This window comes from Dermochelys coriacea, chromosome 7 (assembly GCF_009764565.3).
Source record: "Dermochelys coriacea isolate rDerCor1 chromosome 7, rDerCor1.pri.v4, whole genome shotgun sequence".
In the NCBI taxonomy this organism is placed as follows: Eukaryota; Metazoa; Chordata; order Testudines; family Dermochelyidae; genus Dermochelys; species Dermochelys coriacea.
The window spans coordinates 12108354-12131835 of record NC_050074.1 but is presented as its reverse complement, the minus strand read 5'-3'; the positions used below and the strand labels follow the sequence as shown (position 1 = coordinate 12131835).

Below are 23482 nucleotides of genomic sequence, written 5' to 3'. Positions count from 1 at the left end.
TGTGTCAGTTATTTGGAGTTCCTGAAGAAGTTAGTCTGAGAAGCACAGGGTGAGAAATTTAGTTAAAACTAATGCAATATATTAAGGATTCAGAAAAGATCAACCATCTGCTAGAAAGCACCACCTCTGATAAGATGCATTATAATGCATGGTGGTGATACTAGTGAGGGTTGGCTGGTGTTTAAAGGTTTTATGAGTCTGAGATGCTTCTGTTACTCGTATGTGGTGAAATGTGCACATAACGAATGAAGAATCTAATATGATTCACCGGGGGGGGGGGTATATCCTCCTCTCACACAGTTACCACACTAACCTGCCCTCTTTTCTCATCAAAAAGTTTGATGTTTTTACTAATTATGGCCCTCATTCCACAAAGCACTTAGTCTCGTGTTTGACTTTAAGCATATGCTTAATTGTTATTGACAAATCAGATTTAGGGACATGCTTGAAGTTAATCACGTACTTAAGTACTTTGCTGAATAAGGTTGGACTGGGGCTTAAAGTTAAGTATATTCTAAGTGTTTTTCTGAGTCTGGGCCTGTTTTATGTATAAATACTATATTGGAGGGGTGAGCGTATTTCTTTGTGCTTATTAAAAATGCCATGCACACCAGTGGCACTGTATAAATAATGGAGCAGGTGGTGGTATTCTAATTCAGCACCGGGTTCTTAAACACTACTTTCAACACTTTTCTGAAGTTGCTAATTAAAATAGATATCTAAAACAAATATTCTTGACTCTTTCATAATGTCATTAAGATCATATTAATCCTCTTAATTATTTCTTTCCTGAAGGAGTTTATTAGGGGATGATCCAACATCAAGTTAACAACTTATTTTTCTTTCCATAGTTCTAACATGTTTAATACCTGATTTCTCCACACTACAGTCCTTGTCTTTTAAAAATTGAAAACTTAGGTCAGATATTGCTCTAGTTTATTATATCATCATGACATAGATAGATTCCCCACACCTTCAGTATTGTGCTCCGTTACGATCACCCTCATCCCATAAAACATCAGTAAAGATGGTTGGAGGCATGGAGACGCTTCCAAATGAGGAGAGGTGAAAAAGATTACTTTTATGTAGATTAGAGATAAATAAAAGGTGACAAGATAAAAGTACCTAAAATAAGTATAGATGTCTGTGAATTCCTCTTTATCCTATCTCGTCATGCAAAAAAAGTCACAAAATAAAATTAGTGCCAACACGTTTTAAAATGATCAAAGGAAATGCATTTTTAAACACAAAATGAACCAGTGGAATTCAACTGATGCAACTATTATTGAGGCAAAGAGCTTAATGGAGGGGCACAATTCCCTCCCTTTTCCTTTCTTGCTCCTTAGGTTAGTCATTTTTCTGCTGGTCTATAATAGCAATACATTACTATTGTACTGGCCAGCACGTTTGCAGCAAAACCAAGACTCTGTCCATTCCCTGGCCACTCGCTTAGGAGAGCAATGGGTGAACAGCAACCTCCCTATTTCTGCTCACCTGGACCCAAGGTCTGGCAAGTGTAAGGTGAAAGGAGGATTTATACCCTTATGCAGGTGTATAGACCAAGAGACGGTCAACCCCCTTATAAATTGTTGGTGTATAAGCTGCTGGTGATCTGGGTCTGCAGTAATGTTATGGTAAAGCTACATTGAGATTTCAGTATCTTTGAAAATAGAGCATTGCTAGAGCAATCGAATTATATACACTCTAAAATAGTAGCTCTTTTGTCAGATAACCTCAATCTGTCTTGTTATAGAGATTTCTTCACAACATTAATTACAAAACTAGAAATAAACAAATTAACATTGACGAGTTGTTGAGCTTGATCAACTTGAAACTTAATCATCAATGGTATCTAATGATTTAATTGCTTTGCTACTGACACAGATTGTTAATCTTTTTATGTATTAACAATTTCCCCAGTTATTAAAATTTACAAAAAATAAGTCTGATTGCTGGAGGTATTGAAGGCAGTTTATGGGTTTTTGGGGGTGTCCTTTTGGTTACAGAGGATGGGGAACCTCAGGTAATAACCCCAAAACTCACTTATTTTGCCAAAAAAAAGGCAAATTAATGCTTAGTCATTTAGTTTTGTTTATACAAATAAGCTCATCACTTCCATAGACGTGGTGGTAAAGTAGCTTGAGAGTCATAGCCTGAGATTGGGAAAAATATTGCACTGTTATCTAGAAAAGCAGAGAAGAAATTTTCCATTTTGCCGAATATCATAAGGTGGTAATTTTGGTTCAACTATTGTAACTAATTTTTCTACTAACGTATTGCCTGACTACTGGGTCAGCTGAAAACACAGGCCAGTACAGTTGAGTTTTTCACCCCAGTTCTCAGTTCCCTCCATGTCTTCCCTGTAGGGAGTTCCCCATCTCTTTGCAACCGGGAACAGACCAGATCTTTGCTCAGAGCCTGGTCTTAAGATCCCTCTAAGGAAGAACTCCCTACCATTCTCTGCATTGGCTCCATGGCTCTCTTTGTCACAGAGTTTTCATGAGGTTTTAGAGAAGAGGAATAAGTCCCTCCCTTTGTCCAGGAGGAGAATCTTCAAATTACCTTATCTTGGGAAATGTTCTCGAGGTTCCAGCAGGGGCATTACACGTTAGGAGGAGGCCATTGCTGTCTTGAGAGTTGGAAGACCAAGGCTGGGATTGTCTGGAAAACCATCCAACTCCAAAAGCTCCTCTTGATTTTTCCAAGTCTGGGCAAACAAGTCTGTTTATGTGTGGAGTTTCACAATGTGTCCTCATCTGGGTGTGAACTACCACAGAAAATGGATGTTTGACATAATCAGGGGAGGATATAAAATAGAACTCGTTAATTGTCCTGGGGGGCAAGTTTATCCATTCCCAGAATTTAATTAAAATAAAACAGCACTATCAACAAGTCCTTCATAGCATCAAAAGATGTAGGGGCCAATAGTTTCTCCTGCATAATGGAATGATAGAACCAGTTCTGTAGAGAGACAGATATTTAGGTAAGGTTACAAGATTTTGTGGTATCAAAGAGAAAACAAAGTGATGTAGCCCATTTTAGATCTCGGATCTCCTAACAAGATCAATATTCCAGGTGGAAATCCATCATTACATTATCTTCCCAAAATTTCAGAAAGTGGAAATAAACTTCTTGGAGATCTAGTGAAGATACGATCAGGGAGTGTCAGCCAGAGATACTTTAGCTTTTGCTACAACAAGAAGCATTTTCAATATAGAATACTTCCCTTGTTGTGTTGTAAGTGGTATACAAGTATTCTCAAATACTTTCATACCTCCATTCAGATGACAAACCTCTCATCATGTCTCATGTGGCCCAGCAGCCAAAACTGAAAGCCTTTGGGAGCAAGTATGAGCAAACAAATGGATGGGCCAATTACAGCCCTTGCAAAATTCCCCGTCTAAGTTATCAGCTAAGAAAAAGTTTATTTTAGAAGAGAAATGGAAGAAAGTATTACCTGATTCCTCAGGGTTCTGTACTAAAAAGGAAACTTATTTTGGCTCAGCAAAATGCACTTCATACTGAGGCTGTAAAGTGTAGACCATTTAGCCTTTTGGCACCTCACGGACTAGAAGGGAAGCCTATTTATGAATCTATTTGCTTTCAAATCCAGGTGGAAAACCAAAAGGGGTATTTCATGAGGAAAAGAGTGGTTCCGTTAGTCCACTAAGAAGTGGGCTAAAAGGCCTCTTTTCTGCCTTTTTCCCCTCTCAGCCACTGAGAGTAAAGAATATTGTGAAGGAACAGGCCAAAGTGATTTTATTCACCTTCTTGTTAACCCTCAGAAGGTCTTGGTTCTCAGTCCTGATTTAAATATATCTGGAACCGCTTCTCAAACTCCCAATACACACTCGCACATAACAGTGCAACAGGGACTTATCCCTGTCCCAAACCAAAATCTAGCACTGCCTTACCCATCATCTGGGAAGCTAAGAGGAAGGTTTGAACTACTGTCATGCATTTAAGAATATGATACCCAGCCTGTTAGTATTTCAGGGAAATTCACAAATGATATCAGTTTATCACTTGATGTAACAAGGGGCACACATCGGGATAAGTCAGCTGGTGATGGGGCTCAAAGCCAGCGTTTCTTGGAAAGACAAGTCAGACTGCAAGTACGTTGCACTGTAAGATACCCAAAAGAGTCTTGCATCACTGTCACATAACAAATTCCTGAGGACCACAACTCTGACAAAATGCAGATTGCTATCATGATCTTGATCTGTATACTACAAATCCTAATAAAACCCACTTTCAGCTTCACAGTGATAGGTCTCTTACTTGTCTCACTGAAAACGTGTTGTCTACTCACCGCTTCCTTGTCCAAGGGGGTTTCAGAGTTTGGTTTGTTCTCAGTGAAACCTCAGTTCCATGGTCTATTAAACATGGTAGTTTTGTGAACTAACCAGGCCTCCATACCCAAGGTCACCACAATCTTTCTCCTTTAATAGGACGTGGTGTTTGTTGTCTTTCTGGATGAATCTGAATATCCTAAACAAGTAGAATGCATAAGTTAATGCAAACAGTGCCTAGAGGAGAGTAAAGATGTATGTAGCTGAAGTACTCAAATCTTCTGGTTTAACTCCTCTCTTACCAGACACTATTTAACAAAAAAAAAAAAAGTGGGTTTTTTTTTTGGGGCGGACGGGGAGGGATGGAGAGATCATATTCATCCTATGAGGAAGTACTATTACCATGGTCTTACATCCATACTTTCTCAAACCTTATGGAGTTCACACCCTCACACCTGCTAATGCACCATTTCGTGGAAGGTATTATGGAAAAGGGTATCCTAGTAACTCTTACATGGTTAAACTGAATCCTTCTCCCTGTCTAGAAATGATGTACTGTTTTCTGCATCCCACTGTGTAGAGTGTCTGGCATGGAGGGGACTCAGAAAGGGAAAATTCTGTCTTACCTGCGAGTTTTCATTCTAGGACCCTCTATGTCAGTCTGACTCTCCCTCAGAGGATTGCATTATGTCCTTTTTTCCCCCTTGCGATTGCTCACTTGTTAAGTCGTTTGAAAAAAAAGAGGGTGTTCCTTAAATTTCATGTTAAGGCTCTGCTGCAAATGGTATGAGTTGAATAGTGCCTTTGAACTTATAGTTAGTATTATTCAGCTTTGGAATCTTTTGTTCTAGAGAGTTCTTCCTTGCGGGGTCGTCCTGAGGCCAGGCTCAGAGTAAAGGTCTGGTTTGCTCCCAATAGCTGGGGAGATGGACAACAAGCTGCGATGAAAACTATTGTGGAGTGTCCTAGAATGAAAATTTACAGACAAGACAGAACTTTCCCTTTCTCGGGAATTCAGAAAATGATTAATTTTATAGCTATAAGCATCAAAGAACTTGGCTACTTTAAATCTACTTTGTAGAAATGCTTTCAAATGAGGGTATAAAGCAGATGTGAAATATTGCACATGTATGGATCCATCGATAATGCAAATACTGTTGCCTGTTTTACATAAATATTTAGGTATGCAAAGTGCAAGAAACATGCAGACATCTATGCTCAGGCTTTCATAGTGCAAGAAGCTTTAGCATAAATGGTTCTTTTTGTAACTTCAGTTTAATAATTTATCTTTGGAGATGTATATAAATGTGGTGATAGTAAGATAATAAGTTTGTGTGAAGCAGAGATGAACCTGAGTTATATTTGAGGAATGCCTCAATAAAGAGAGCAGTTGAAAGTGCATTCCTTAGGCTACAAGAGGTTTTTCAGTAGAACGGTATCTGCTGAGATAGGGCATAAACAAAATCTACAGTTTCTCTGTTCCCCTTGGACTCCCCTGGAATCTCATTGCTTAAAAGCCCCGTTCACTGTTCCTGTCTCAGCCCTTGGGATTTTCAGCTGGGAAACTCCTTTCTTCAAGGTCGTTCACCTAGCATCACATAGTCCTAAAAGATGGTCTGGTCATGGTCTTGTTTGCACAGCTAGTTTGCAAAACAAATGAACCTCTGAAAGATTTCACAGAGGATGAGACAGAAGAGAGTGGTTTAAACTACATAATCCCCTTAACTGCCAGATGTGTACTGCGTGGTTAATTTAATCTTTACATGAGAGTTTCATCCCATGTGCTTATACATCAGTGACCTGTAACAGGTATGATATTAGCACCTGTTAGGATAACATTATACTGCATTATTTTAATTAATTATTGTAATGAGCCCAATGTAATACACTGTCAAAACAACATCTTTTGAGGAATATAGACCTGGAGGTATCTTACATTACAGAAACGGGTGAGCTGCTTTGTATAAAAAGAATACCAACCCAAATCTTCATCCAAATGGCAGACTAAAGATCCTGTGGCTAAGACACTGGCCTGAGAATAAGAAGATCTGGTTTCAGTTCTCAGCTGCCCTGTAGGCTGCCTTTGTGACCAACAGCAAGTCATTAATTTCTCAGAGCTGAATTCATCCCTGGTGTAACTCCATTGTAGTCACCATCTCAACAGGAATTCATTAGGCCCTTTCTGCCTCAGTACTAGAGCGAGTTGAAATTTTTTCATCAGAATGATTTTTCCAACCCAAAGTGCCCTTTTTGCAAAACTGAATTTTTTTGTGAGAACATTTCATTTTTTACTAAAAATTTTGATGTTTCTATTGGGAAAATCCAAATGATGGCTTCCCACCTGGGAGGCTTGTGTCACTTTTATTTTTCTACCAATGAAACTGACAAAATCTTTCCCAGAAGGCTGCTGAGGCTGAGCATCCTAACTCTGACCTCTCGGTCTTCCCCCAGCTCTAGGGACAGAGAGGCAGAAGGCAGCCGGGGGACCAAAACATCCCATTTTGTTTCTCCCAAAGGAGAATTATTTTAGAAAACCCATCCTATGAAAAATTTTTTGTAATTGTTGATGTTTCATCTCAGTTTAAGATTTTTTTCAAAAGCTTGAAATATTTCATAAGAATGGATTTCCATTTTCCAGCCAGCTGTACTCAGAACTCCATCTATAAAATGTAGATATTTCCCTACCTTGCCAAAGAGTTGTGAAGATTAATGTTGGTGAGGTGCTCATTTGGGGGCCCCAAATCATTTTTGTAAAAGAGTCTTAGGCTTCTAGGTCATTCAGCATTTTCAAAAACTTTACCTCAAATCTTTTTCTAACAGTCAAAATATTTCCAGTAACTGTTGTTCTTCGTTTCCCCAAAACCTGGTATTGTCTGAATGTGGAGCAATGCTCTTTTCATAACATTTCTGGAGCGGATGTTTATCTGAACCTTTTCATATTCACCCATCATTATTTTATACTGCGGAATGCAGTAATGCTGGGTTTTCTAGGGTCTGGGTCAACAAGTTAATAGTGACTGTTTATATTTTCTACGTAAAATGCTCAGAAGAAGGTGTGAAGTACTTCACTTTTTAAAATGCAGTTTTCACCCAGTAAGATTGAGTACATTAAGAAGTTAAAAATGAAAGTACTTTTCATTTATCACTGATAGCCATCTTCCAATGGTAAATTACTTATCCCCTTTCTGTTAGCAGTCAATCAAAGCTAGACTGGACAAGTACATAAGGTACCAATTCTGTAAACTTAAGTTCTGGCAGAACATTATAAGAAGGAGAATCAAATTCCAGACAACCTTCTTTTTTCAGAAGAAAATAACAATTGCAGAAAATCCATAAAATCAAGAAAGTTATGGTTTTGAGCCCTGGCAGTCTTATTTTAGCTAAGTATTACACAACCCTACATCTGGTTTTTGCAAATGCAAAGTCCCGGGTTTGTCTGTTGTGAGAAGAAATAGCATATATGAGAATACAGACTTAATACAAACTTTACTTATTTCTGTTTCAAATGGAATTCATAGTAATAACCTGACAAGTAACTTCCTGCTTTTCAGTGGAGAGCTACTAAAGGGCCAGGTTATTATTACCTTTTACCCAGTTAGCTTGTAACTGCCAGTTCCCCATTTCCCTTGTTTACAAAGGAAAGGGGTGGCAGCTGTCATATGATATCTACATTTATTTCAAGAAATGCTGAAGAGGATGCAGTGTGAATGGTTCCTTTCTTTTGTGAGATAATTGGTTATTTTTACAATCCTTCTTAAGACCACCTTCTGGATGGCATGCCATATGTCACCCACGGTGGTTTACCGCAGGGCGTTAGGGTAGGGCAATTTAATCACAACTTGCCTTTAATAGGCAGCAGATTTAAAATGAATAGACAGCAGATTTAAAACAAACAGAAGGAAGTACTACTTCTCACAACACACAGTCAACCTGTGGAACTGCTTGCCAGAGGATGTTGTGAAGGTCAAGACTATAACAGATTTTAAAAAAGAACTAGATAAATTCATGGAGGATAGGTCCATCAATGGCTATTAGCAAGGATGGACAGGGATAGTGTCCCTAGCCTCTGTTTGCCAGAAGCTGGGAATGGGCGACAGGGGATGGATCACTTGATCATTACTTGTTCTGTTCCTTCACTCTGGGGCACTTGGCATTGGCCACTGTCGGAAGGCAGGATACTGGGGTAGATGGACCTCTGCTCTGACCCAGTATGGCCGTTCTTATGCCTTGTGTTTTTCCAGTTCTTGTTATTTTGGGGGTTTGCATTGCGTATGGTTGCAACAATGAATATTTTAAGGAGACTACTTTGTCTAAGCAAGACTTTCCAAACTGATATTCAGTCCAAAGCTTGTTCACTACAGTATAGTTGGACCATACTGTCTGTATCCAGGTCGCAATGCCTGCCTGAGAGCCCCAAATGAGGTGCTGTAAGGTGAAGCAAGCTAAAATTATCAACCAAAAAGATGAAGGTAAAGGTGGAAGGCCTTGATTTTTGGGTCAGCAAGCCAGCTCAGGAAGCTAAACGTTTACGTGCTCAGAGACTGATCAGCTATGAGGAAAAAAGTCATGATGTCAATAGGCTATGTAGCCATGACTTGTCTCCCTGTATCTAAAGAAACTTGCAAGCATATAGCATTGGGACAGCAATGTCATTGTCTGGTGCTTGACTGCAGTTACAGCTCCCACGACTATGAGAACTGCAGAGTTCAGAGCCCTTTGTATCTTATATATCTTGTTTATCCATTTTCTTTTTTTGTCTTTTGTTTTTATTAATTGAGAGACTCCCAGCTTTTTATTATTTTAGGGTGTGAATATGTGGTTACGTGTATGAATGTATGTGTAACCATCCATAAAGACCACATAGGGAAAAAATAATCTTCTATATTTAAATAGCCCTAAAATTTTGCCTGAAAATCATTGAATGTATGTGTTCCTAGTTCTGTAAAAGCATCCAGAGAAATTAAATTGTCAACAATATAATGTTAAGTGAGAGCTGTGAAACTTTTGCTTATTAGAAAGTTTGATTAAAGTCTACATTTGTATTAGGAGGAAATGGATTGTTCCTCATACATAATAGTGAAATCTGAGAAAAAAGTTTAAATTGGCTTTTGATGATGTGATATACATGTAAACAATAATTTGGTTTCTGTATTCAAATATTCACCCAGTTGTGTTTTGAGTACACTGCCATAGGAAAAATCCTTCACTTGGAGTTTAGAAATAAACGGACTTTAGATTTCCTGGTTCAAGTGTTTATTAATTTTATGATTTAACTGAACTGATTATTGAATTCCAATATTAGTGCTATTTTATCTATTTACACTTATTTTGACCTTAATTTCTTACTGTATTGTTTAACACTTAATTAGTATAGTAATATTTTAGTACTTAGTGAAATATTTAGCCTTAGTGATGCATTTTCTTAATTTTATTTTTGTTTATCAGCTTTAATCAAATTAATTTGAAAAAGACATTGAGTCATATTTCTTTCAGTAAGCAAACCAGGTCAGAACCATAGAGAATCTTTGAGCACCAGCTGATCCACCTAGGAGCCTAATCCACTCTTTCTAAATTAAGCCTTTTGTTAGATAATTGAACAGTAACTTGCAATTTGTTTGGGCTTTCTTGTTTTGTATTTCTTATGTAGCAAAACCTCACTGGGTCCAGATGATAAAAGATATTGAAGCTGCAGTGGAGGACAGTTTATACTGGGAATGTAGGGCAAGTGGGAAGCCCAAACCATCCTATAGATGGACAAAGAATGGAAACACTCTAGCATTAGAGGTAAAGTGGTGTTTTTTCTTTGTTTGTTTGACTTTTTTTAAGTAAAGTCATATGAAATTAAGATCCCTACATATTAACTGCTAAGAGTTCATTGAGGTCCATGGAATTAACCAGTCCAGTAGGGTGGCCAACTTTCTAATTTATGAAAACCGGACACTCAGCACCGGAACCTCCCCCACGCTCTGCCTTTCCCCAAAGCCCCACTCCTTATTCCACCTCTTTTACTCGAGGCCCTGCCTCCTGCTCTTCTCCCCCCCCCCCCATTGCTTGCGTTTCTCTCCATCACCCTCCCCCTGCCAGCTGAGCAGGGCTCTAGGGGTGGAGGAGTGACGGGGGGCAGGGTGCAGGAGGGAGAGCCACACTCTGGGGTGGGGGAGGAGGGTGGAGGAGGGAAGCCGTGCTCTGGGGGTGGAGGGGTGAGTGGGGCCGGTCAGAGAAGCCACAGTACTTCTCTCCACCGGAACCATTGCTGAGTGCTCCTCCAGGCTCCAGCAGCAGCTGTGGCTCTTCCCGTCCCCCAGGGTCGGAGGCCAGTTACTGCAGGTAATAGGACTTTCAGTGTCTGTTCAGCACTGGTGACCAGACAGACACTGCCAGGTTCCCTTTTTGACTGGACTTTCTGGTCGAAAACCGGACGTCTGGCAACCCAACAGTCCAGAGAAGCCTTAAAAATGACTTATGATATATTTATATCTTAACTGCTAGAAAATAATAATACAGTATTTGCATCACTAGGAGGGGAATGTGTTATACTGCAAACATCTTCAATAGTCGGGGGGGAAACCATCATGGTGATTTAGCATCACTTTACTGTATTTGGCAAATTAGTCTATGCGGTAATCTGTTTTCTTACAAAAAGTCTCTTCTGTCATTTAGGGGCTCCCCAGACATTGTTCCCTTCACTCCTTGGGAGGCATTTGGGACAGGGTTTTTTTTCCTGCTCCTCCTTTCAAGAGGTTTTGAAACAGCATTTTCCCACATCAGAAGCAGTTAGAGAATCTCCTTCATTTTTTTGTCTTCATAATGTCACCACTTCCTGTCAGCTCACCCTATAGATACATCACTTCCTATCCCAACTCATGCACATTTTTGAAAGAGGTGGTTTTACTGGATGGGGAGATTCATGTCCTTAACTGTTATAGAACATTGAGATAAACTTGTTCCATGACAATTTATATATATATGTATATATGTATATATATATATGACAATATACATTGTATTCCAGTTGGCCTTATCAGATAGTATTATAGTTTTCACTTGCTAATGTGAAGTGCCATTGTCAGTGACACACATTTGATCCTGTAGTCCAGTTTGAGGCACCTCTATGATATTTCAGGGTTTCAGGGAAATCACACGGGTACTTCATGGACTCCAAATTATTGTAAATTGATGAAGTTAGAGCAAGTGATTACAGACTTTCAGTGATGCCAACTCACATGATTTTATCATAAGCCCCATGATATTTGGTCTGTTTCTTAAAGCCCAGCTCTTGGAAGCAAGTGATTGGGTGAGAATCTCAGCTTTTTAGTAAATTTCTAATCTTCATGATTATAGAGAAAATCTCAGGCCTTTAGAGCTCAGACTAATTAAAAAAGAGCCTAAAATTATTTATTTTTGTAAAAAAACAAAAAAAACCCCATGATTTGGGGGGCCTAACTCATAATTTCTGTGTACTTGCCATTGGCAGTAGGGAACTTTGCTAGTCATAATCACAAGTGACAAAGTTAAGATCCATAACTGGATTTCCTTAGTGTGGGGAAGATTTGGTGTCTGATTCAGGCCTTTTTCTCCTTAGATGGCACCATAAAGCTCTATTTGTCTCATTAAAACATCATTACATCATTCCCAAAGTATGGAGTTCACCCCTGTGTAGAGATCATATGCCTACATAAATCCCGCTTTGGACCTTGTAATGGGACTTACGCAAACTCTCTGCACATCGATGAATTCCATCCCTTTTATTTATTTCCTGTAAAATGTAATGTACATTAAAGGTTTTTTTCTTAATATCCAGGGGAGGATCCAAACTGAAGGTGGTACGCTTTTAATAACAAACCTAAATCTGACAGATTCTGGCATATACCAGTGCATAGCTGAAAACAAACATGGAGTGATATATTCCAGTGCAGAGCTCAGGGTTGTTGGTAAGATTAATTTTTCTTTCTACAGGGCAGGGGGAGGGCGCAGAATAATAACTTTTTGCCATTATTGCTGCAGCTAGTAACATGCACATGATCTCAAATTTTAACCCACTCAGATGCATTCAACAAAATAAACATTTTTATTATAGCAGATAACTTCTCATCCACAGTGCTGAGGAGTTTACTCACCTGGTTCTAAAGGATTTGCTGGAAATAGCCACCATATTTACAGCCCAATCATTCACTGCTTTAAACCGAGGACATGGAGATAAATTATTAATTAGGGGGATCGCAGAGACAAAGGCTTGGCTGCAAGCCCAAAGATTAAAACTAATCACACGATCTGGAAGCCACATTGGCTCAGCACATTAGTCAGTAACACTGACCTTCTGCATCCTGACTCCACTATTCCCAGGAATAAATGTCATTTCAAAGCAATAAGCTGGTTGTATGTGCTACTTTCCTTGATTGTCAGGATAAGGGTCTGTCATTTTATGGTTCAAGTGATCTGTGCTCATTTTAAAAACAAATGACAGTCACTTACTAGAATGAAACACTGAACTTGCAAAGTGTCACGGGGAATTCAAATGCTTTCATGCTTTTTTACTTTTAAGGCGAGGGAGAGTGATTTGGAAAATTAATTGGAATGAGGCCTATGTAAAAAGGTATGTTTTCTGAAAACAAACTAGTTTCCTTCCAATGATAAGGTTCAGAATCAATCACTGAACCCAGCTGTGGCTTCCTAAATATTGGGTTTCCATTTAAAGTTCAGTGATTAGCATTGTTCTATGTCATGCCCATTTATTGAACTGTTAATTAATATGGAATGTACTTCTACAGTCCAAGCGGTTTCATAATCCTGAGGCTCAGACTAGTGATCTGACACAAGACGAGGAGTCAGGAAATCCTTTGCGTTCTAATACAGGTCCTGGTGTTGAGTCCAAGTGATCTTGGGAAAATCACTTCAGCCCAGATTAATCAAAACTCTTGATCATATACTTAAAGTTATGCACGTGTTTAAACACAACCAACTTCATTAGGACTTAACCATATGTTTAAGTCCCAGTTAAGGCAGTGGGACCTGAAGCCCATGCTTAAACCTCAGCATGTGCTTAAGTGCTTTGCAGAATCAAGGCCTTAACTTTTGTGTCCCAGTACCTCAAGTTGTAAAAAGGAGAAATAATACAGGAGTACTGTTTGAATGAACTGCTTAATTGATGTTTGTAAATACACTTAGAAGCTGAGAAGTGCCATAGAAATGCTCACTAGAAGTATCGTTAATATAATGTCAACCAGTTTTATTTCACTGTTAACATTCCCTCTGTTTTAGCTTCTGCTCCAGATTTCTCCAAGAACCCAATGAAGAAACTGATTCAGGTTCAGATAGGCAGCACAATAAATTTTGAGTGCAAGCCAAATGCTTCCCCTAAGGCAACTTGCTCCTGGAAGAAAGGAGGCGAGCTGCTACAGGAAAATGAAAGGTATTATACCAATAATGGTGTATTTGTTTTAATCTTACAAATTAAAAGATTTGTTTATAACCTGCAAATTCCTTTTTAAGGACAGCTATGCAATGGTATCACTTTCAAATCCAAACAGTAACTGGGCAGAATCTTATCTTATATCTGTCGAGGTTTTAATAATTGATAATAACAATATCTAGCTTTTATATAGCCTGTATATCATGTTTATTGCCATTCTATCTGAGAATATTCTGCTCTGGGATACAAGCATGCAGCTTTTATTGAAGTCAGTGGGCCAACTTCTGCTCTCTGTTTCACAGGAGTAATGGAGAACGGACTTTGGCCCAGGCAGTGGCACCTTGGCAAGTCTATTTGAGACTTGGAAATGTACTGTAATTACAAAACCTGTAATATAACATGCAAATATTTGGACTTGCAAAATCCTTTAGACAAAGTGAAGGGTAAGAAAAGAGGTTTGGGGTGAGAAACGTAAAGTAGTGTCACAGTGAGAATTTGGCTCAGAAACAAAAAACAGGAATAAATGGTCGATTTTCATCGTGGCAAAAGGTTAATAGTGGGGTAGCCTTGGGTCCTGCACTTAAGACAGCTGTTGTTTAATGTATTTATTAATGATCTGGAAAAGGGAGTGACCAGCATGGCTCAAATTTGCAGATGACACAAAATTAATCAGGTTAGTCCATTTTACTCCAGAAGGAGCTAATAAAGCTAGGCAGCTGGATTGAACAGTGGCAGATGAAAATCACAGTTAAGTAATGCAGGCTAATACACATTGGAACAGAAAACTCGAATTGCTCGTACACGATGTTGTAAATTTTAACTATAACCACTTAGGGAAAAGATGAAGACATCACTGTTTACAGCTCAATGAAAAAAATCTGCTCAATGTGCACCATCCATCAAAAAAAAACCCACAGAATTATGATGTGTAAAGAATGGGATATAAAATATTACAATGCTGTTACATAAACTGATGTTGTTCCCTTACCATGAATACTGTATTCAGTTCTGATCACCTTTTCATAAAAATATATGCAGAAATAGAAGTGGATGAGAGATGGCTGATGAAAATGATTAGAAGCATGGAAAGCTTACCTATGAACAGAGACTGAAAAGATTAGGACTGCTTGATTTAGAGAAGAGCTAAACAAAATGGATCAGAATAGAAGTACATGACATAGTGAATGGTGAGCAGAGGATTATCAGGCACTTCTGTATACCCTTTCTCATAATATAATGAAATTGAAAAGCAACAAATGGAAAACCAATAAAAGGAAATACTTTATTAACACAGCACATGACGAGCCTGTGGAGCTCCCTGCCACAGAATATCATTGAGATTAAGCAGATTTCAAATAAAAATTAGGGGTGCAATTTTTTCAGAAGCTTTTAACATTGACCTAACTCTGCTCCCCTTGAAGTCCATGGTAATTTTCTTGAAGGGGGATAGAGTAAGGCCAATGCTAAATGCTTTGAAAAATCCCACTGTATCATAAATGTCTAATGAGAACATCCAGTTACCTTTTTTTATCCTATCTAATGCATAAAGAACATGAACCCTCATGCTTTTGGGCAGAAACCAACTAATGAATGGAGTTTCCCTGGGGGCAAGTAATTCCATAATGTTCTTATGGCATCCTTTTCACAAGCAGCTGGCACTGGTCATGGTTGAGGGTAGGATACCGGATTGGATGGAGCACTGGTCTGATCTGGTGTGGCAGTTCTTATGTAAACGTCCCTGTTTCCTGAAGACAGAATTTAGCCTTAATTAGGAGTTGTATTTGACTCAGTGATAGTGGTCCAGTCTGTCTGTCATAGTGTGGGGGAGACAGAGCCCTCACCTATGTTTGCCCTTTTAATCCTTTGATGGGTGTGGAGAGAGTTGAAATATAGTTATGGAATTTTAAGTTTTCAAGGTCTCTCACCACTCCCATGCCATCTATGCTGAATGAGTAATTGAAGAAGCAGCATCTTCTCAGTGTGTGACAAGTGGCTCTGCTTACTACATTCAGACTTAAGGGTCAAGAACCATCAGTCTAGAAGCAACAGGCACTCTTGTAAATGCTTGATATCTAACTAGTTTAGCAGGATGCACTGAAATATTCCAGAGACCAGATACATTTCCTGAACAAACTATCTTCCTGCCTTACATATTTCAACCTCTCCTGTTAAAACCGAATATTGCATTCGTTTATTGGGCTCCCATAGCATTGAGATACTCAGAATTGTTCATGCATGTGCTGAATAACATGTGCACATAATCTGAATTTAAAAAAAAATTGAAAAAATGTACACAGTTGTTTTACATATATAAATTAGTACATGGGCTTAAATTTACCACTGACATAAATGAATGAATTTTGCCCAATTATAACAGCATTGAATATGGCCTGGTGTTCTCAAAGTGCTGTGAAGTATAAATGCTGGGTATTAATAATAATTAGTTCAGAAGTGGTACTATTACTATCGTAAGTACGGGATGAATAAATATAACTGACTGTAAATGAAAAATGGAACAAAAGCATGTCCAAAACAATGAGAAAAATCATTGTGCCTCCTTGTACAAGATTTTACAGAAACCAAATGATTAACAATAAGCAGTGCCAGCTAAGTAACTAAATGTGGGGCAGGGGGAGGGGGTTTTTATACTTTCTTGGTGACAGCTTTGTGGTTCATTTACACTTTGCTAAGCAAATAGACTGCTTCCTACAATAGTTAAATAAAGGCCCCACCGAAGAACAGGTATTCAAAAATTGTCAGATCAGTTTGCATTTGCCAGATGTTTTGTGTGTTCAGTTAAAAATCACACATGCTCAGTGGTTCAGTTCCACTGACTCAGAGCACAGGAAAATGCAGCTCTTTCTACCCTGGAAGAATAGATGCAGAGGTACATTTACTTTGTGTTTCTTAAGCCTTGGGGGAGCACTGCTGTCCTCAGCATTCTCCCTTACACCTCACCATTTGCATGGAGCAGGTGCTCCAAGATGTGATCACAGGCAGGAAGAAAACCTTTGTGGGACACTTGGTGACAAGAAGAAAGAGTTCTGGGGCTAGCTGAGAGCCATGAAAAAGGATGGGCTGCAGAATGTGTTTGTTGAAATGTTCTGGCATCAAACGTCGTCTATCGAGAGAGAGGGGATGTGACTGTTGGTGGAGGTGCACTTGAGAGGCCTTAGATGAGCATAGGGAAGCTGTGCTGATGGCTTTGATTTTATGGGGTGGTTCAGAATGCTGATTCTAATTCCTTGTACTTATGCGTTCATGGAACCTTGTTTACTGTGTTCGGTTTTGCAGAGCTTAACTTGCTGCTGGCAAGGTATTCTAGTTCAGGAGAAAATCACATGGTCTTATTCCCATAAAACTTTGCTAGTACTGTCACATTTTTTGGGGAAATTAATTAAATATTTTTAAATCCAGAAAATTGGGCAAGGTGTTTCATACTATTTTGTAGACGTGGCTCAGAGATGTTACCTTTATTATTTGTTACGTACATCAAAGTCGAGATGGACCAGAACCAAAAACCCAACACCCATGAGCTTTGAAAAGTCAGCAGCTTTTTGGTCTGTGCAATTCTCACTCCTCTCTTTACATCAAACACTGTTCTTACTTGTGGTCAAGTCTAAATACAGACAGGTATAGGAGTATGGCATGATGTTGAGCACACACCCTTACACAGCTTTGTACAGCCCTATACATTAGCTTAGCTGGCTGCACACCCACCCCAAAGGGATCATGATCTCCTTTCAAATCAGTCTCTTTTCTTGTTGCTTATGCTTTCCATATGCAATTTCCCATCATCTCGAAATGTCACAGCATCTCATTGTCCTGTGAGTTTGTAACGTCGTACCTCAATATCCACCAAAATTTGAGAGGTCCCCTTCATAATTTGGCATATTTCAACTACTGCATGTTTTCTATACCTCCTTCTTGCTCATTTTTGTAAAGCACAGCTTTGCATCACAAACTCAGGGCCTGATGCTGTTCTTGTGAGAAAAAGTCCCATTGATTTTATTGAGGAAAAAAGACCAGGCCTGTATTGAACATACAAAATGTCCCATCACCAAAAAATATATTGTGTACAAAGTACTGCCTGCCTAGATTTATGCACCTACTTGAAAACACAAATCATGGCTCTTAGATGTGAAAACTGATTTCAGCTGTTTTTAAAATGTAGCCCAGAGTATCTACAACTTTATTTTTGACAGCATGCTATAAATGGCTTACAGAATAAATGTAATAACAAGCCAATAACCCTGGATTAATCTAATGAACTTGCCTTCAGAGTCGAGTGGAATTGTGAATCTTTGCAGGAGACACTCTAGTTCATTACTGTCTCCTGTGAATAATTGCAATTCAGTAATCTATTGCAATTCATGAAAGGGTTGTCACTATATACAAATTGCAATTCAGAAAAGGTTTCCAATTAGTGGAAATTTTTTTCATTCACTCTCTTCAAATGAAGTCTTTATTAAAACAAACAAGCAAAAAAGATGATGCTAATATCAGGACTAGATTCTGCTCTTTGCCAAGCTGGTGAACATAGGGGAGGCAGGCAGGACAAGCCAGCCTGGAGTTTGGGCCCCGGTCTGGTGCAGAGTGCAGCCCTTGTTCTTCAAATACTCTCCACTAGTGCATGTAGGGAGGGGAAAGAGAAGGTGGGAAGCAGGCAGAGCTTTAGCTGTGTCCCCATCCATATCTCCCTTCTGGCCAAATTAGTTGGTAAGATACAAGCTGGTAAGTGTACTGCATCCCTGGGAAGGATCCAGCTTATTATTTTCCCTTCCTGAAACTGCTTGGGAGGCTGGGAGCAACTATACACTACCCCTCTACATGGTGCTGAATGTAAAGGCTCATTATAACCCCATATTGGTAAATAGGGCAACTAATCCTTTCACCCTCATCAGTTGTATAGAACCTTACCCATATTAATTTCAAAAAGAAAAGGAGTACTTGTGGCACCTTAGAGACTAACAAATTTATTAGAGCATAAGCTTTCGTGAGCTACAGCTCACTTCATCGGATGCATTTGGTGGAAAAAACAGAGGAGAGATAGCTCACGAAAGCTTATGCTCTAATAAATTTATCTCTCCTCTGTTTTTTCCACCAAATGCATCCGATGAAGTGAGCTGTAGCTCACGTAAGCTTATGCTCTAATAAATTTGTTAGTCTCTAAGGTGCCACAAGTACTCCTTTTCTTTTTGCGAATACAGACTAACACGGCTGCTACTCTGAAACCTGTGATTATGCAAGACATATTAATTTCAGTGGGCCTTCTTGTGGAAAGAGGGCCGCTCAGCTTGAGTGCAGGTGGCAGAATCTTGCCTGGTGTTAAACATATATTGGACTAAATTCTATTCTGTTACACTTGGGTAAATCTGAAGTGACATGTTTAGAGTGAATACGTTTTAATAAAACTTATACTTGAATAATCAAATAATACGGTGATAGTGTTTCAAAGCGTTCTCAGAATTTTGTGGTTTAATAATTCATATTTCTTTGGATGTTGTAGCCATATTCCTTTTCTAAACATGTAAGATTTTCACTTTGATGTCATCGTTGCTTATATTTTTTGAATATTTTTGAATATTTGTTGCTGCATTTTCAGCTCATGGGAGATTTGGAGAACATCTCGTAGGTTTAATTGAAATAGCTAAAAATGTCTTGGAGAAAAAGCATACAATTTAAAAATGAATTCATATCTTCTGTACCAAAAAACCACTCAAAATGCATGGAAAAAATAAATTCCTGTGAGCCTCTAAAAAACTTTCCTTTTTTAGAGTGACTTGAATAAGGAATGCAAAGCCTTGGAGTGTTGGATTGGGAAAAGTGTTCAAGGCACAGGGATCTGCATGAAAAATGCATCAGGATGGGATGGGAAGAATTAAATGAATTGAGTCATTGAGGCTGGCGTTATTGCCAGAGCAGAAGGGTTAGTGGAAGACCTATTCTGACAAATAGGTGGAGGTAAAGCTGTGAGGGATAGTGAAGGCAAATTTGAGCAGTTCCGAATTCATACAGTGCTTAACGGGGATCCCATGGTAGGATCAAAAGAGGAGTGTGATACCTAGTAGTGATCCTGGCATTTAAACCTCATACTCCTTTCCCTTTTTAAAGTGAAATGTTCCTCTGCAGTAAGTGATGTAATCTTTTTAAGGGTTGCACAATGAGTTGCACAATGGGCATAAAAATTTTGATCTTGTTCTCATTTAAGTCAACAGCAAGACTCCTATTGACTTCAGTGGTGCAGAATCAGGCCTTAGGAGAGGAGAAGTCTGGTTGATATTGTGGTTATATGGTATAACAGCACAGGTCAGTTCGTATTCCCCATTGCAGTCATCGCTGGGCCCTAGCCTGCTGTGGGCAGCCAAGAGCTCTGTCCTTTGCCAATTATCTCACGTTACAAGCAGTGTTGCCAATTTGTGTGATTTTATCGCAAGTCTTGTGACATGTGGTGTTAACTGGAGAAGTTGGACGCTCCAGATCATTTTGTGGCACTTTGTACAAATTGTGCAATTTGACCTCAGTTGGGTCTTCCAGTGAGAACTCCTGCAGTGGGTGACAAAATCACCTTACTCTATACATTTGGTATGGGACAACTTTCGTTACAAGGCCTGTAAAGACTTCCTTGGAGATTGTTTTATCAGCAGTTCAGTCATAAAGCAATAAACTTGGCCGCTTTGATTCAAAGTTAAACATAGTTACAAATAAAAAGTCTGGCTCTTCTTTCGGTTGCATTGGAGCTGCTTCTCTAGTGCCCTGTCTCTAGTCTGGGGGAGGGGGAAAGAGCCAGAAGGGAACAAAAATAGCTAGAGTCTAAGGCCTAGATTCCCAAAGTAATGTAGGTGCCTTAGTCTGAGTCCCAGTTTTAGGCTCTACTACAATTTACAAAATTCTCCCTGAATCCTGTAGATTCACTTGGCACCTAATTTTTTTGGTGGTAAAACGTTCCCTTGGGGCCTATGTTTCTGTTTCTGGGCATGCACTATGCTGCCTCACTCTAGGCATCCGGGAAGACAAATGTTTGCCGGAGAGAAAGAGAAAGCAAGCACAAGAATGAGAATGACTTTACAGCCTCATGGTGAGAGCAGTCACCGGAATGTGAGAGACCCAGGGTCCAGCCCCTTGCTCCAGTGACTATTTAATAGTTTATCCATAGTGGAACTGCTTCAAGAGGAGAGACTGAAGGAGCCCCACATCAGAATATTCCATAACCCAGTGGTTAGAGCACTCATCTGAGAGATAGCTGGTCTTTATTTAAATCCCTTCTCCCCCTCAGCTGGCAGGTGGACTTGAACTGGGGGGCTTCTACATCCCAGGTACCTGAAACACCAGTCTAAAAGTTATGAGGGAGGTCGTCTCCTCCCCTTCCCCTACCTTCTTGCAAAAAACCCATTGGGTGCCTAACTCCAAAGAAGGTTCACAACTGAGATTGGTAACAGAGGTAGGTGACTCCCTGCAGCCTGGTGTTAGGCATCCGTCTCCATGAGAGAGGCTGGGCCTAGCACGCACCCTTCTCATTGGCATCTCCCATTGGCTAGGTTAGGTGGCTCCCCATCTAGTGTGCTGGCTTTTGTCAATTGCAATCTAAGGAGCCTCTCTCTCCCCATACATTGTATAGGGAGTCTAAGTCGCTAACTGAGGCTTTGTGAATCACATTCAGTTCCTGTGATTTTCTAGGTGTCTAAAAATTAGGCCTTGTGACACTCAGCATCATGAAGCCTATGTTTCTTTGTGAATCTAAGTATAAGAGAATAGTAGTGAGAAATTATTTTCACCCACAAGTCTTCCAAATAAAATAGACGCAGCATAATGCTGGTAGAGTTCCCATGGAATAAGAAACTGTCTTAATGAGTTATTGGTTCATCCCCAGATGAAAGGCTTCTATTCAGATGTTAGAAAACTCATGCGAGTTACTCCAGGTTTACACTCTTGCTTTCCACCCATCCCACACGCCACTGCACCCCCCAGCAATCCATTTATTCTGGAAAATACCATGAATTGTTGAATTTTTAAAATGATAAATAATCATTTGGAATGTTAGTGACTGCTGCCAATAAATGGCTACAAAAAATTCTCCCCTCTAAAGAAATGTAGTCAATCAGAATAAAAGAAGAGAAATGGATTGATTTACTGTCTCTATTAGATTAACAACTGAACTATCCAGGAGGCAGTGTCTCTGAAAAAGACTTGGGATCATGGTGAATGATCAGCTGAACATGAGCTCCCAGTGCAATGTTATGGCTAAAAGGTCTAATGTGATCCTTGGATATATAAACAGGAATACCAAGTAAGAATATGGAGATTACATTTCAGAGGTATTTGGCACTGTTGTGACCACTACTGGAATACTGTATCCAGGTCTAGTGTTCCCAGATTCTTAGGATCATTCTAGAATCAGTACTACTAGCTGGTTCTAAGCCTCTGGCTTCACTGTTTATTGCAAACTTTGATTTATCTTTTGATTGGGAAAGGGTTAATATTGGTGGCTTCAAGGGGAAAAAGAGCAGAGTAATAAGAGTAAACAAATGTATCTTTTTCAAGTGCTTGCTCATGTCGATTCCATTCTAGGTGTCTGTGCGCACCCACGTGCGCGGTCATCAGAAATTTTTGCTTAGCGGTATCTGTAGGGCCAGCTGTGGTGCCCCCTTGAGTGCCACACTCGTGCGCTGGTATATCAGGCACCACTGGCCCTACGCCCTCTCGGTTCCTTCTTATCGCCCATGGTGGTTAGTCGGAGCGCCTTTCCTTGCATTGCAAGGGCTAGAGGTTTCGTCTCTTCTGACTTCGAGCCTTAGGGCCTTGTAAATAGTTTGCTTATAGTAGTTAGTGTTAGGTAGTTAAGTGTAGTTAGAAGTTTGAGTCCCAAGAGGGACTTTGCCCCAGGCAGGGCATGCCCCGATCTCCAGGGTTTAAGCCCTGTGCAGACTATAACAGACCTATGCCTGTAAGTGATCCCCACAGCAGCTGCCTCAAGTGCTTGGGGGAATCACATGTGAGGGACAAGTGTCGTATTTGTAAAAGTTTTTGACCCAGGACTCAAAAAGAGCAGGATATTCATTTACAGGCTCTCCTCATGGAGGCTGCCCTTCATCTGGCTTCTGAGCCATCCCGCCAAGACTTGCCTATTATCTCAGCCTCAGTGTGCAGCGCATCCCCGGCACCACTCCCCATCGCCAGTGCCCAAAAAGAAGAAAAAGAAGCACGGTCCCCAGCACCGAGCAAGAAGGGCCGTGGGACATTGGGCAAAGGACCCAGTTCAGGCTGCCCAGCCACTCTGGAGCCATGTACACGTGCTTCCCCGGTCGAGGCCCTTAGCGCCTTAAAGAATCCACCACTGATTCCTGGGAGTGGTAAGGGACCCAAACTCCTGGTGGCATCAACACCATCCCAAGCTCCCCCGGTGCCGAGAGAGCAGAGGCCTCTACCCGCACCGCCAGTACCACGTGTGCCACAGGAAACGTCAAAGGCTTCCCACAAGGGCAAGCCAGCAGCTAAGACCCCTCGGGGCAGTAGAGCACTGCCAATCCCCCAAGAAAAGGCAGCACTCTCCTCCGCACCACAGATATCCACAGTTGCAGCCCAGATCCCCTGGGGCTTGCCCTTGATCACCGTCATCACGATTGCGGTCCCTGCTGTCTTGACACAGATTGCGTAAGGGGAGGCACCAGTCTCCGTATTGCTGGCACTGTTTGCCCTCCCACCGGTTGTCCTCTTGACGCAGCTCTCAGTCACCTGCCCCGGGGGAGGGCTCCCTGTCATGACTCCGGTCCCCCAAGGCCCG

At 40.2% G+C, this 23482-nt stretch overlaps 1 protein-coding gene across 4 annotated transcripts in view; it reads left to right on the top strand.

Annotated features, from left to right (window-relative positions):
* The window catches only part of LOC119859190 (contactin-3), a 253218-nt gene that overhangs the window by 182101 nt on the left and 47635 nt on the right, over positions 1 to 23482 (top strand). For all 4 annotated transcript variants that reach the window (XM_043518954.1, XM_038410988.2, XM_043518955.1 and 1 more), the window contains exons 7-9: positions 9940 to 10076; positions 12094 to 12223; positions 13551 to 13701. In XM_043518954.1, coding sequence (XP_043374889.1) covers positions 9940 to 10076; positions 12094 to 12223; positions 13551 to 13701 — 418 coding nt within the window. The remainder of the gene's footprint in view (positions 1 to 9939; positions 10077 to 12093; positions 12224 to 13550; positions 13702 to 23482) is intronic.